The 15,882-nt window shown below is 44.6% G+C and overlaps 2 protein-coding genes across 2 annotated transcripts in view; both read right to left on the bottom strand.

Moving 5' to 3' along the window:
* The window catches only part of COL14A1 (collagen type XIV alpha 1 chain), a gene marked incomplete at its 3' end in the record, with an annotated part of 266,456 nt that extends 263,503 nt beyond the window's left edge, over positions 1-2,953 (bottom strand). The window contains exon 1 of the mRNA XM_082858482.1: positions 2,847-2,953. The remainder of the gene's footprint in view (positions 1-2,846) is intronic.
* Positions 2,954-4,007: 1,054 nt separating this feature from the next.
* Positions 4,008-15,882, bottom strand: part of DEPTOR (DEP domain containing MTOR interacting protein) — a 170,225-nt gene continuing 158,350 nt past the window's right edge. Inside the window, exon 9 of the mRNA XM_082858488.1 lies at positions 4,008-4,048. Within this exon, the coding sequence (XP_082714614.1) occupies positions 4,031-4,048 (18 nt within the window). The 3' untranslated portion in view covers positions 4,008-4,030. The remainder of the gene's footprint in view (positions 4,049-15,882) is intronic.

The following is a 15,882-nucleotide window of genomic DNA, read 5'->3' as shown; positions in this document are numbered from 1 at the left end:
CAGGCTTTATGGGGAGACATAATGAGGGTTTGCAGTAGCTTTTAGCTGTGGAGTCTTTTTACTACATCAAGGTTAAGCCTAGTGGACTAATTCAAAGGGTTCTTCCTAGTATAGAAAAGCCACCCTTTCTGCCCATGACAGCTGGGACACAAGACTTCCTGCTCCTTGGGAATTCCCTGGTTGTCCTGTGGTTAGGACTCTGCGCTTTCACTGCCAATGGCCCCGGGCTCTCGGGAAACTAAGATCCCAAAAGCCACATGGGTGTGGGAGGGCCAAAAAAAAAAAAAAAAGACTTCTTGCTCCATGTTTCAAGGTGGCTGCAATGTCAGGGAAATAAGAAAAGCTCACCTCTTGTAACTGATGGGATTATGGGAAGAAGAAAGTGAGAATGGACCAAATGAGGAAACTACAGTCCAAAGAGGTTATTCAGTGAGTCACTTTAAGTTCCCTTAAATCACAGAGGTCAGAGAAGAAGGATGGAGAATGCAGTGCTCAGAGTGTGTCCTGACTTCCCCTCTCCAGGAGAAAGCCTAAAACCTGGAGAAGAAAGCCAATAGGAAGAGAGATTTCTACCTTCCTTCTCAGTTAAGACTCTGAAAAGTGACAGCCACTTCTGGCAACCTGGTGGTCGGTGCAGTTAGTAGAGGGAGGCCTTGACTTTGAGGTTCTCCAGGCAGCTCTCAGCCCCAGGGCCCAGGAGTCCCTGAAGCTCCAAGAGACCTTGGAAGGCAGCAGAACCTGCAAACCTACCCAACGCCCTGTGGCAGAGGATGAGGCTGCCACGGGGCAGAGCCTGACGGTGGATGGGCAATGGATAGGCAGGCCCAGAGGGCTTAGGTGGGAGATGTGGCAGAAACTCAGGTGATCTGTTGGGCCAGACAGAGCCAAAGTGAGACTAAGACAGCCAAGGAGGAACCCAGACCCTATCCAGGCCGAGAGAAAGCAGTTTACAAACTGCAACAGCTACAGCCTGTTAAAGGCTGAAGATATTGAAATGTTATCCCACCTGGGTCAAACTCTTTTATTCCATCACAAGCAAGGCAGCTTCACTCCCTCCCTTCCCTAAGGCTGCGTATCGGCCTCACTCTTCTTTGCTATCTGATTCATTAACAATCCCTTTATGTCCTTATTTCTCTAGGGACCTGATACCAAGTCCCCGTGGTACTGAAGCAGAAAACATCTTGACCGGCGTTGAACTAAAAAAAAAAATCTCTCTTTGTTAATTCCCAGCAGGTGCACCCCGAACATTTTCCCAAGCATTCCCAAGCTTCTGCACCCCAAAACATTTTCACTCCTCAAGGGGGCATGCCTTCCGTATCTGGCATGCTACCTGGGAAGTCAAAAGGAAGCCAAGTGGTCTCCCCAGTTTTGGAAGTCTTAGCCCTGGGGAACAGCCATCCAGTCCTAGCTCACTCACCTGGGATGCATCAGGCTTTCACGCTCATAGGATTTTCATCTACCTGTCCACGCACAACATGGACATTCTCTCACACGCTCCAATTGGCAGTAAGTATGCAGTTAGGCCCTTACTCCGAGACCCTCGCCATTGCTCTGAGGAACTTCAACAGAGATAACGATGCTCCAAGAAGATATAGGGGTCAAGGGGCTGCAAGGAACACGCCTCATGAAACTCTCTTTCTACCAGGCAGTGGGAGTAAAGATGGCTGCAGGTCTAAGGCTCTGCAGTATCTCCCTCCACTGGCCTACGAAAGAATTCAAGAGAATTCGTGGAGTCCATGGAAGGACAAGAGGTTTACTGTTAGTTAATTAGTTAGAATTATGGATGGTAACTTGGCCACACCCCCAGGTTCAAATTCCATCTCTGCCACTTACTGTGTGACTTTGGAAAAGTCTCATAACCTCTCTGTCCTCAGCGGCATTCTTATTTGTAAAATGAAATTAATAACAATACCTACGTTGGAGGGTTGTTGCAAGCATTAAATGAGACAATGAGGTATTCCATGCAAAGTATATAGCGTGTGACTCATAGAAGGATAAATGTTACTTATTATTATTGGCTTGATGGCTTTCGTTTGCTTAAAGAGATAAAGTTTAAATAACTCTGGAAATCAACACATTTCCATAACCAGATAGTACTGATGGATGCAAAATCATCTTTATGTTTACTGGTATAGATTCTAAACTCTAACATAGTAAATAACCACACCTGGATGTAATTAATACGATCCATTCTACCCTTGTCTCCAGAAAGAATTATCACCATGTTCTTGGGTAAATCATCTGAGTAAGGCTGTCCTTATGAGCAAGGCTGAAGTGGCAAAGTGAAAAGAACATTGAATGGCAAATTTGCAACCTTTAGAATAGGCAGAGGCACCGCTCCACCAGCTTCTGACCCTTTCAATCAGGATTTATTAACGTGTGGGTCGAGGGGAGCGTGGGGCCTGCAGAGGTGTTTTGTTGGGGCAGTGATTTTGTTCTATGTTGTTTTAAAACAACTAAAGATGTGAGCTGAATGCTTTAGGAGGAGCATGCCTTCTACACTAGTGGTAGCCTCACCGTTCACTCTTGTCTTAGGCTGTGCCTCTCCACACGTGTCCATCAACCACCTGTCAGTCGGGCATTTGAGGTTCTCCTGAATAAAAAAAAAAAAGGTCTATGGGCTTCCCTGGTGGCGCAGTGGTTGAGAGTCCGCCTACCGATGCAGGGGACACGGGTTCGTGCCCCGGTCCGGGAAGATCCCACATGCCGCGGAGCGGCTGGGCCCGTGCGCCATGGCCGCTGAGCCTGCGCGTCCGGAGCCTGTGCTCCGCAACGGGAGAGGCCACATCGGTGAGAGGCCCGCGTACCGCAAAAAAAAAAAAAAAAGTCTATGGACCAGGACCTACCTTAATTTCTGTTATGGGGCTTCTCATTGCAGAAAGACCCTGCTGCATCTTCTCTCGCAAACACAGAATCCACACCCAACCGAAATCCGCCAAGTCCGAGACCCGCCCTTCCCTCTCGCTCTCTTCACAGTTCACGTCCAACTCTCCACCCAGTTTGTGGGCTGGATTCTGCAGAAGGGAGGGGCCTCTGTTAATCTTGTCAATGCGTCTCACCTTTTTAATAGGAGACAAATTACTTACCTCTTTTCACGTGTTTTAAATGATGTGACTCTTGGCTTGGTCTTGTCCTAAATAAACAGCAAAACGTCAGGCAGATCCAAGCATTCAGATATCTTCTGACTCACTGGGAAGCTGTGAGCACAAAGACAACCCCAGGCTATAGGCTGGGTGGGAGAAGCTTCCAGATTTGAGGACTCCTTTTCTTTCTTTTTTTTTTTTGTGTGTTACGCGGGCTTCTCACTGTTGTGAGAGCCATATATGGAGTTTGAGCCATATAATTATAGAATGTTAATTGTAGAATGTAAATAATTCTCATTCTAGGGTGTGGGTTCAGTCTGTTTCCTACAAACTCAGTTGTTGTTTCATAGTGTCCGAGGTACTGGGGGTTTCCTAACCATAACATCCATGATCCAAGGGGTGGCTTTTCTTTGTTTGCTAAATACTGCAGCACTCTGGATACCTGCTCAGTTCAGTCACTGCGGGTCTGCCCCTCTTCAGCCAGATCAATAATCTGTTCCTGCTGTATCAGTGGGTGATTAGAGTGATTAGAGTTTGCTTCCTGTGATGAGAGCCTGACTAATTGTGTTAAAATAAAGCAACGTTCTGATTGGTTTTGTTTTCTCTTTAAGCAGAAACATGGACACTATGACATTGCCTGTGTAAAACCAGTAAAATAACCTCTGATTGGCTAAAACTAGGATTTACTCTTAACTGTTTCACTTCCAACTGGATATACGCCAGTCTTTTTTTTTTTCTTCTATTTTTCTTTTTTTTGGCTGCATCGGGTCTTAGTTGCAGCACGTGGGTTCTTCTTTGAGGCATGTGGGATCTTTCGTTGCAGCACGGGCTCTTCGTTGTGGTGCACAGGCTTCTCTCTAGTTGTGGCGCGCGGGCTCCAGGGCGTGTGGGCTCTGCAGTTTGCGGCATGCAGGCTCTCAAGGACTGTATAGCACAGGGAACTCTGCTCAATATTCTGTAATAACCTAAATGGGAAAAGAATTTGAAAAAGAATAGAAAAATGAAAAAGGAAAAGAATAGATATATGTGTATGTATAACTGAATCACTTTGCCGTACACCTGAAACTAATACAACATTGTTAATCAACTATAGTCCAATATAAAATAAAAATTAAAAAATAAAATAAAAGGAAAAAAAATAAAAAACTGGTGACATTTGAGATGGAGGCTGCGCCATCAGCCTGAGTCCTGGAAGGACAAGGTGGAGCTGTGTCCCCAACCACCTTGTGAGCCAGACAGAACGCTGGCTGCTTTGAGATTTGGAGATTGTGTATGACGGCAGCAAAAGCCGGTGGGTCTAGCAGCTTCCGTATGCTCTGTAGAACTTATATTTCAATTGTGTGTGTGTGTGTGTGTGTGTGTGTGTGTGTGTGTGTGTGTGTGTGTATGCTGAGTCATGATGCAAAATGAATCTCTTACTATACATTATAATCAAGAAGTTTGCTAGCCAATGATACAGATTGCAGTTTTACCTTATATCATCTCTCGGTAAAAAGATTAGCACTGGGGCTTCCCTGGTGGCGCAGTGGTTGAGAGTCCGCCTGCCAATGCGGTGAATACGGGTTCGTGCCCCGGTCCAGGAAGATCCCACAAGCCGCGGAGCGGCTGGGCCCATGAGCCATGGCCGCTGAGCCTGCGCGTCCGGAGCCTGCGCTCCGCAACGGGAGAGGCCCGCGAACCGCAAAAAAAAAAAAAAAAAAAAAAAGAGTAGCAGTGGAAGGACCCTGAAAAATCATCTAGTTCCATGCTCTCATTTTAGAGATGAGAATTCAGAGGCCGAAAGAAGTCAAGTCATTCTCTGAGGTCACGAGGTGAGCAAAGGACTAGGACTCAAACACATGTTAGACTTCAAGCTGGTGCTTTACCACGAAACCCTGCTTTGGGGCTGATCTTGCGAAAGTGCTTTAAAACTACAAAACCTCATAAAAATGTCAAGTAATGAAATTATTACAATAACTAGTCAAGTAAGTTGGTAAAAGGCCTAGGCTTGTGTCAAACCTGGTTTCAAATGCCGGCTCTGCCACTTATGAGCTATATAACCTTGGGACATTATTTAATCTCTTTGAACCTCTGTTTCCTTATGTGTAAAATGACAATAATATTATGCATGTCCTATTTTCCTGATAAGTAAATGAGATAATAAATGCAAAGGTCCTAGCACAATGCACATCTCATAGTAAGTGCTAGTAAGTTACTGATATTTGTAGTAAATATAATGCCAAAGAATTTGGCTTGGAATAACCACAACACAAAAAGCAATTCCTGGCCTTGGAAAGAGCAGAACAAGGTTTCTCAACTGTAGCACTATTAAACTTGGGAGTCAGATGATTCTTTGTTGTGAGGGCTGTCCTGTGCACTGTAGGATGTCTAGCAGCATCGAGGGATGCTACCCACTAGATGCTCCAAGTATGTTTCCAGACATTGATGAATGTCCCCTGGGGGCAAAATCAATCCCAGTTGAGAACCCCTGTTGTAGAAACTGTGCTTAGAGTTTTTCAATGAATTCTTCCCATTAAACAACAAAAACATAAAAGAAGGTTAAACACCGAGAGAAAGGAGTCTGAGCTTCCCTATTCTTCAGATGCACAAAAAAGGATACATGTATAGTTGATTCACTTTGCTATAAAGCAGAAACTAACACACCATTGTAAAGCAATTATACTCCAATAGAGATGTTAAGAAAAAAAAAGGATCACTGAATCAATGAATGAAAGTAATTTTTTTCTGCAGTCCTTATCTAGTAACTAACAGGCACAAGGTTCCTGCAGGATCAATAGGGTGGACTAGGTTTGTGGAAAGTATCCATTTTCTTCACCCCAACTCTAAAATAAAAAGGTTCCTGAGGAGAACCTATTCTTAACAAAACAGTTAAGGTCTTCACCAGAGCACAGGTCCTCAGCGGTATGAAAAGGGCAAAACAGGGTCCCAGTTTTTAGGGTGAGCCACCGGGACCCAAGAATCAGCATGAGAAACCCCTTCAGGTCAAACTGATAGAAAAACAAGGTCCAGAGTAGCTTCAAAAGTCCCCGGGGCAGGTAAGGACTGGTCTGATGCCAGAGCTGGGGTGTGGAGAGGGCTGATTTAGACAGGTAGAAAGAGGATGCAAAGTCACAGTAGATCTGACTCTGGCCCCCTCCTACTGTTTGAGGTTGTGGACTGCGCGCCAGGAACACAGCTGCCTAGAAAATGATGTTTTTGTGTTCTCGGTCACTCTGCCCTTGTTATTTCTCACATGTGGTGGTTGAGTGAACCTGAAACAAAGCGTGCACCCACTCTTCTGCTCTAAAACCGTGCTACCCACTTAATGATCTCGTGACTCTGCCTGGATATACAAGTCTAACAATAACCATTCTGTTTCGTTTTAACCTCTGTTTGGATGCCCCCTGGGAACCACAGCCTTTTCTAACTATTCTGGCAATCGTGAATAATGTTTCTTATGTATTGAGAGTCTTATCAGTTGAGTGGACTCCTGTGATTCTTGCTGGTACCCACCCAAAGCCACTTCTTTGGCTTCCCTGCATCCCACAGCTGGACCCCATCTGTGTCCATGGCTTCCTGGACGCCATCTCAATTTACGTTTCTCCACATGAGTCTATGGCTTTGCTGCTGTGGATGAATCTCATTTCTACTTCCCTTTTCCAGCAACTTTGAAGCCCGTGTTTATCATCTCCTGCATATTTTCCTGCATGCTTTGTCCTTGGACAAAATACCATTCCTCTTTCCCTCTATACCAAAGATGACCTCTGTAGGGTTTCCCAACAGCCAACAATAAAGAAAGAATTGTCTTGATAACCCAACAGAAAATGGGCAAAGACTTGAACGTTCTCAAAGGAGAATATCCAAATGGCCAAAAACATATGAAAATGTGCTCAGCTTCATTGGCCTCCAGAGAAATGCAAATTAAAACCACAATATACTCACCACCCCAATGGCTCAGGATGGAAAACACCAAGTATTGGTTTTAATGTTCATGGTCTGCAAGTGGCAGTATAACTTGGTACAGCCACTTTGGAAAGTGGTAATGTGTTTGGTAATATCTACTAAAACTAAGTATTTTAAATTCCCTACAGCAATCAGCATTCATGCCCTGCCAAAGACCTATTCTAGAATGTTCTTCGCAGTGCTGTTCATAACTGCCTCAAACTGGCACTACCCAAATGCCCATCAACCACAGAGTAGATAAATCAATGGCATTATCTTGTCACAGTGGGAGACTATATATAGCAACAGGAATGAATTATGCACAACCTCATGCAACACCATGAGTGAATCTCACAAAATGTTGAGCAATAGAAACTTGACACAAAAAGAGTATACACTATATGACACCATTTCAATAGAGCCCTAAAAGAGACAAATCTATGCTATTGGAAGTGATAATAATGGTGACCCTTAGTGATGGGAAGAGAGCATGTGGGATGTCTCTCTTTCTTTTTTTTTTTTTACTTTTTTTAATTGAAGTATAGTTGATTTACAATGTTGTGTTAATTTCTGCTGTACAGCAAAGAGACTCAGTTATACATATATACATTCTTTTTTAAATACTTTTCCATCATGGTTTATTCCAGGACATTGAATATAGTTCCCTGTGCTATATAGTAGGACCTGTTTGTCCACCCTGGATGTTTCTCGATTTGGGTGCCGGTTATACAGGTGTGCTCATTTTGTAAAAATTCGTCAAGTTGTACAGTCATGGTCAATGCATTTGTCTGTAACTGTGTTTTACGTTATCAGGGGTCAGGTTATCTGGAAACAAACTCCAAGATGGAGATTTATATGCAAAAAGTTTATTGGGTGGGAGCTCTCAGGAACAATACCTGTGAGAGTCAAGACTTCACTGAACAGGGAGAGCAGGTGACTGGGAAAGCCGTCCTTGGCCAGTCCCACAGGGAGTTCTGGAATTAGGGTCGTCCTTCAGAGACATCAAATTGGGAGTGCGAGAGTCAGGCCTTTATACACTCAAACTAACCACATATTGTCTTTTCAGCAGTGTCCCTTCAAGTCTTTGTGAATTTTCTGTTCAGTATGTCAGTCCTTTCTTTTTTTGTTTTTCTTTTGCCGCACCCTGTGGCATGTGGGATCTTAGTTTCCTGACCAAGGATCGAACCCGTGGCCCCTGCAGTGGAAGCACAGAGTCTTAATCACTGGACCACCAGGGAAGTCCCATCAGTCCTTTCTTTAAAGATATGGACTGTCTCCAAGGAAAGGGCCATGACCTTGGATGAGGCAGCTCTCTCTCTCTTTTTTTTTTTTTTGCCCTGTAAAATTTTTGTCTTTGGTGAGAACATTTAAGTTCTGCTCTCTTAGCAAATTTCAATTATACAATACAGTGTTATCAATTTTAGTCACCACGTTATACATTAGATCCTCAGACCTTATTTTTTATTTTTTTTGGCCTCGCCTCGGCATGTGGGATCTCAGTTCCCTAACCAGGGATCGAATCCCCACCCACTGCAGTGGAAGCACAGTCTTAACCACTGGACCGCCAGGGTAGTCCCAGACATTATTCATCTTATAACTGAAAGCTTGTACTATTGTACCAACCTCTTAATATTTCCCCATCCGCAACCCCTGGTAACCACTTTTCTACTCATACTCTCTAGCTGGACCAGAAAGGGGCTCAGCTGAGGGTTACTGGCCACCTGCACTCCCAGCAGCTGGGCGACTGAGTGCCTCAGTCTGGAAGGGGTCTGCAGCAACCACTCCATATTTGAATTAAACATTGAAAAAGAAATAGTCTGTCTTGAACAGTGAATAAAGAGAGACGAAACATTTGAAAAAAACAAATGAACAAAATGGGACCACCAATAGGTACACTGACCACAGACCAGCACTGAAATGATGATATCAACTATCAATTTGTTTCATTACCCTGAACTCTAGAACAAGCTGAGCTATGACATATTTCATTAGCTACTTCTCCTGAACCAGATGTCCATGCTTGTTTGTTTATTCACATACTGTTTAGTTCCAAGAATTTCCTGTGACTGACCCAGATACTTTAAGCTCAGCAGGAGAGAATTCACCTATTAATAGCCCACGTGGAATCTCCCATTTAGAATGTGGAGTCCCAAAAAGTGTGTCCAGCTTCCAGCGTTTTCAGCCTTACTGACTGGTTCCAAAGGGCAGGGCTTACTGGCAACATTCCTGTTGTTCAGCACTGTGGCAAGGGTAGCCCCATCCGCTCCAAGGGCTTGGGCTGAGCCCTGGGTTATTTATTAGAGTTCAGGCTGCAGTTTTCTGGAAGGCACAGAGGGACCTTGGGGTGAAGAGCTCTCTCCAGTAAACACCGTGTTCCTCACTGTGGTGAGGGATCCATTGCGAAATAGTATCCCATTGGGCCTCGCTCTCCACCCAGCCACTGTGCCGAGTGGCTTCTTTGGGTGGGAGCCCACAGTCACCCAGGCAGCCTTTCACACACTTATCCACTCCTTTTTTTCTCCCAGGGAAGGGCTGGGCAGGGAGAAAGCAGACTGCTGCTGAGTTTTAGCCACCATGCGATCCTCTGCAAGGTGGAGAGGACCATCCCAGGGTGGCAGAAGGTAGCGTCTCTGTTCCAGGTTTTATCATAAACGGTGGTGCTTTCCAACAACAAGCTGAAACAGGAGCCAGTGGCAGTAGATTTGGGAGCTCAGCCAAGCTGTGATGGAAGGGAAGTCTGCCTCTAGCGTCCTCTTTCTGAACCCTCTTCTAGGGAGTCCTCACTTGTCTTTCTGTTCCCGACTCCCCCTCTAAACTCATGGTGCCCACTGCCCTTATGGTTCTGCCAATGCCTTTTTGGGGTAAGTTCACTTCATTTGAGAGGTTCTAGAGGCTCATAGGAACACCAAGCCCTGGGGCCTTCCATATCTCTAATGGACTGTTATATACTAGACTCCAAAGGGATAGAGCAATCCACTTTGTGAAAGTGGATTGTAAAGAGTTTCCTGGATACATGGGTTAATGGTAGCTCCAGCATTCGGACAGCTGTATTTCGTATAATGTGTATTTTATCCAATAGCTGTGTTTTAGGTTCCCATACTGCCAGTGGATTTGACAGCAGGCACTCTGTAAGAGGCTGTCATAGTGGATATATATGGTTTTGTCTCTCAGAATAACTCTTCTCTTTGGGGAACTGCTGCTTTAAACTACTGGGCCTATTGATTAATGGTACTCCTATGTCATCGACACAAGAAGGGCATATGGCCCAAGGTGAACCAATGGTAGGAATGTATCCTTTTGTTCACAAAGATTGGTCCAGGGGTTATCAGGTGACACAGGGCAGGCTGCCTGAAATTCTGGGGCAGGTTATTTTATACTGAAGCAGATGGAAAAGCATCTTTTCTTCTCTGACTGGTAATCTGTAAGAATTTGAGCCTGGACCTTCTGGCGGTGTGCCCCCTGCTACAAACGCTTATGCAAATAGAGCCCACAGAAGAGAAGTAGAAAGTAGAGAAAAATAACTGTTACACAAAGAGAGAGATGCCTGGCAGCCTTTTAGGTTTCTTTCATTCTGATTTCCTTACATGAAGATCCATTCCAGTTTGCCCAAGGCAGGCCCAGTTTACATCTGTTATCCCAGCTTAATCATTAACATCTCCCTCTTTCGTTCTCAGAAGTGTTCCAGGTGGGTGATAAATTATATAATCACTGCTCCTATCACAATGGGGTTAATAAAGCCATAAAGTCCTTTTTCCCCTTAAGCTAGCTCAAGCTGGTTTTCTGTCATTTGCAAACAAAAAACATCCTAACTGACCTACCATTCATTTCTAAATTAATCAGGAAATCTGATTTCCTAAACTCCTAAACTTGACTGTTTCTACTTGCTTGAACTCTTCGGCAGATACCTGATTCTGTATCTGGTTCTTGGTCTCCACCTGTTCTGTGGAATTGACACCCTGCGCTCTTCCAGGCTTACCCAACCACCTTGTCCTGATTCTGAGTGCCTTTACTCCACACGTCACCAAAGGTCAGCATAGCCCACAGATTTCATCCGAAGGCTCTGGGACCAGGCTTAGAGAAGAAAAGAACCAGGGTAGGTTTGAGGGACCACCTGGGTTCATGAAATTCAACTGTGTTTCCCATTCATGTGTTATTCTGCTCAAAGTTCAAAGTCCTGGAAGAGAGTGTTGATTTAATTTGGGTTTGGGGCCCATTCTTTCACTAGGAGAAACTAGGGCACCATGATAGACATCTTATCATAACTATACAAAATGAGGGAGAGGCAATTCACCTCAAGGATAGAGGTGTTGTTAGCCAAAAAAAAAAAAGGGAATGAGTGCCAGGAGACCAAAAGCATATTCAACAATGTGTATTTAATAATGCTATTGGGTAGTTTTGCCAGCTATTAATATGTCTATACCAATGAGAGCTAAGTGAGCTCTTAAAATACAGGTGTCTGGTGCTCAGAAAAATTGGAGATGAGGTGGTTAATCTTGCTGGAAAAACCATGAACCCCAAATCTGACTACCCTAAGTGATAATGGAGCTAGTCTTCATATCCTGTGCATTTCTGTAATCCATGATCATGACACAGAAATGCTAGCTGGCATTTGTAGGGATTTTTGGAGGGTTCCTGCTGTTCTCATTCACTTGCCTCAAATCCTGTCCATCAGGGCTGTCCCCTTGGCCAGCATTACATGAAATTCAGTCTCCAGGTTGAGCCCCTCTTCCTGATTCTGTCCCTCTACACTCAGTCCTGTTACCCTCTTCTGTCTTCTGGCCTTGTAGTACATTTCCCTTCTTACGGCACATCTCACCATGCTGAACTTTCAGCACTGCCTCTTTAGCTTTGCGTTTTGGTTCTCTCTTTCCCCACTGTTCTTGACCTATTAAAGCCCTGGGCTAACACATCATTTGATCTAGTTTGGCCTCTGAGACTTTGTACTTTATCACTGACGCTTGCAGGAGGCACCTTGACTGGTTCATCCCAAACTGATGTAGGATGGAGTAAGGAAAAATACTGGTCCTAGAGTCAGACAGACCTGATTCAAGTCTCAGTTCTGCCATTGTTGTCATTATGCAAACCTGGAATCTAACCTCCCAGCAGAATGATGCTCTATAGCTTTCCTAAAACTCCACACACAATTTTGCAGATTTGTTTCATGTGTGAATATTTACTTCTCCCTTACTTGGTAATGAACTGTTTTCAAATAACTAATTTAGAGAAAATTTGTTTCCCTTCTCTTCAACATCGTTGTATTAGTCAGAGTAAGATGATCTATGCTACAATAATGAATAAGCCCTCGAATCTCAGTGGCTTAAACAAAGTTTGTTTTCTCTCACATCGTAGCCTGATGTGAATCAGAATGCTGTTCTCCGTAGATGACTCAGGGATCCAGGCTCTTTCCATCACGTGGCTCCTGTATTGCAGAATCCTTCTCTTCTAGCTCCATATAAGGAGCAGAGAAGACACATAAGATTTCACAGGATATTCTATAGCCAGCCTTGAAAGTGGCATCCATAACTTCTACCCACATACCATAGGCCAGAACTGAGTTACACTGTCCCTCCCAGATGCAAGGCAGGCTGGATAATATAGACTTTCTATGTGCCCAGGAAGAGGAAGCAGTGTTGGTGTCAAGCATCTAGTTAATCTACCACAATCACATTTCCCAGCTGGTATGTGTTGAAAATAAAACCACATGATGTTATCATATAATTATTATAGTAAGTATAATGATATTAAGCCGAGCATATAACATATGCCAAGCATATAATAAGCGCTTTATATGAATTTTTTAAATTAATTAAATTATATATATATATTATTTTTGGCTGCATTGGGTCTTCATTGCTGAGTGCAGGCTTTCTCTTGTGGCGAGTGGGGGCTACTCTTCGTTGCAGTGTGTGGGCTTCTCATTGCGGTGGCTTCTCTTGTTGCAGAACACGGGCTCTAGGCACATGGGCTTCATTAGTTGTGGCACGCAGGTCCAGTAGTTGTGGCTCACGGGCTCTAGAGTGCAGGCTCAGTAGTTATGGTGCATGGGCTTAGTTGCTCCACGGCATGTGGGATCTTCCCAGACCAGGGCTGGAACCCATGTCCACTGCGCCACCAAGGAAGTCCCTACATGAATTATTTAATTCTCACAACAACCTCATGAGTGTTACAAGGATTAAACAAGATAAATGTTGTGGAAATGCCTGGTGCCAGTAATTATTCATCTCATTTGTTGGTGCATTTCACATTCCACAGGGCAACTGCCCAAGTAAGGATATTAAAATAGACCCTAGTACTATCTTTAATGTCTATGTTTGGAAATGAATCATTTTGTTACGGAGTTATACGAGAGGGATGTGAGGTATACCAAAAGGAGTCTGCTCAGGGCTTCAGTGATAAGACATAACAACCGTATAAATAGAGTTAATATGAAGCAGACAGCTACAGGGCATAAGGATGAGTCTGCTGGAATTCTGATTTAATTTAACTGGGGTTGATTTGCAAAGACATGACCTTGGTTCTATTTCTTGTTTGTCATCCAGCATGGACCCACCAATAGATATAGCCTCTCCACACAGATTCTCCAGGGCTTCTACTATTACGTAGTTCTGCACCCACACTCATGTTATGTTTGCCGCATCCCAGCCACCCTCCCAGAGACAGACTTCAGCGTTCAGTAACTGCTGGAAGAGGCTGCCAGAGGCTGATAAGGAGAAATAACAGATTTATGTCAAAATGGGGAAGGAAAGAGTAAGCGAGAGAGAAAGTCAGTTGGTGGTCGAGGAAACAAAAGGCAAGGAGGATCAAAAGGAAATAGCCTTGCACTCCAACTCACGGTCAGCATAAATTTTTTTAAAAGAAAGCTTTCCTTTAAATTAGTCTAGAGTCTGGACACTAACCGTAAAGAAACTTTTCACCAAGAAAGACAAGTACTGAATGAGAAGCTGTGCGCGCACTATTGTTTTTTTTTTTTTTCTTTGCGGTACGCGGGCCTCTCACTGTTGTGGCCTCTCCTGTTGCGGAGCACAGGCTCCAGACGCACAGGCTCAGCGGCCGTGGCTCACGGGCCCAGCCGCTCCGCGGCATGTGGGATCTTCCCGGACCGGGGCACGAACCCGTGTCCCCTGCATCGGCAGGCGGACTCTAAACCACTGCGCCACCAGGGAAGCCCGCACGCACTATTTTTATTTTTTGCAGTAGGATTCCCTTTGGGGTGGCAGGGGTTAGACTCCAGCAGGCAAATGAGAGACAGTCTCTCTTCCTACAAGGGGAGGTCTTGGCCCTTACAGAACCCTACGAATGTCTGGCCCCGCCAGACTCGCCTGACACAGCAATGCATGCTGGACTTGCTCTTTTCCATATGAAGAGGTTGACATCCTCCAAAGGCATCTGCCATATAGTTGATGCAAACAGAAGCCATTTCCAAGGAGTGAGAAGCGGGTACTTCAGCCCTCGGCTGGGCGGGTGGGTGTGCATTCTGCTCTTGCTTCACAGGGCTGCGAGCTGAATTCAGGAAGCCCCCTAACAATTACGTGCGTTGTGTTAAAAAACCATAAATACACATCACCATTGAGTTTTTCTCATTCTAGGCACTAATGAGCTTCGATTATGAACAGTCCCTTTCTCTCCTGAGAAAATGTCATAGTCAGTAACTTAGCTAGGCTGTTGAGGCAGTCTTCCAGAATCAGATGACATGTTCCTATTTCTAAGTGAAAACTTCAACACACTCTTCCTGACTTCTAATTCATGTAAGAAAAGCACAACAGATCCAAGAATGAAGAATTTGTCAGAAATGAAAAGACAGCACAACTCTCACAACCTGCATTAAGAGGAAAGTTTCATTTCCTTCACATCTGTGTGTGTGTGTGTGTACGCACATTCGTGCATGAGTGATAAGTCTAGCTATATCACAAAGCCCTGGCCTTATAACCTAGTTGTTCTCATGATGGAGGTTGTAGGGGAGGGAGAAGATCAAAAGCAAAGGTGGAGTTGATAAAACATCGTGACATGCATTAGAAAATGGTTACTCGGAACAATGTGCAGAAAGTAAATAAAACACTTAGTAATGCACATAAAATACTTAACATGGGCATGGCACAGAATGGACATTCAATAACTATCACTATTATCATTTTTTAATTAATTTATTTATTTATGGCTGCGTTGGGTCTTCGTTGCTGTGCGCGGGCTTTCTCTAGTTGTGGCAAGAGGGGGCTACTCTTCGTTGCAGTGCGCAGGCTTCTCATTGCAGTGGCTTCTCTTGTTGCAGAGCACAGGCTGTAGGTGCGCGGGCTTCAGCAGTTGTGGCACGCGGGCTCAGTAGTTGTATCACTACTACTGTTGAGAAACTCTTTCTAGAAGCCTGGAGTCCTGGGGATTTGCCTTCATTCCTTTTAAGGTGGGTCTGTGACCTAAACGCCTGTCCTTGTAAAGAAGTAATTCTGGAGATACACAGACACACACACACACACACACACACACACACACACACACAGGAATCCTACTCAGCCATAAAAAGAATAAAATTTTGGGCTTCGCTGCTGGCGCAGTGGTTGAGAGTCCGCCTGCCAATGCAGGGGACACAGGTTCATGCCCCGGTCTGGGAGGATCCCACATGCCGTGGAGTGGCTGGACCTGTGAGCCATGGCCGCTGAGCCTGCACGTCCGGAGCCTGTGCTCCGCAACGGGAGAGGCCGCAGCAGTGAGAGGCCCGCGTACCGCAAAAACAAAAACCAAACAAATAAAAAGAATAAAATTTTGCCATTTGCAACAACATGGATGGACTCAGAGGGCATTATGCTAAGTGAAATAAGTCAGAAAAAGACAAATACTATATAACATCACTTACATGTGGAATCTAAAAAATACAGCAAACCAGTAA

Source organism: Leucopleurus acutus, assembly GCF_964270905.1.
Source record: "Leucopleurus acutus genome assembly, chromosome: 17".
NCBI classification, from domain to species: Eukaryota; Metazoa; Chordata; class Mammalia; order Artiodactyla; family Delphinidae; genus Leucopleurus; species Leucopleurus acutus.
Note: the sequence above shows the minus strand (reverse complement) of the source record. Positions and strands in the feature narration are given on the sequence as shown.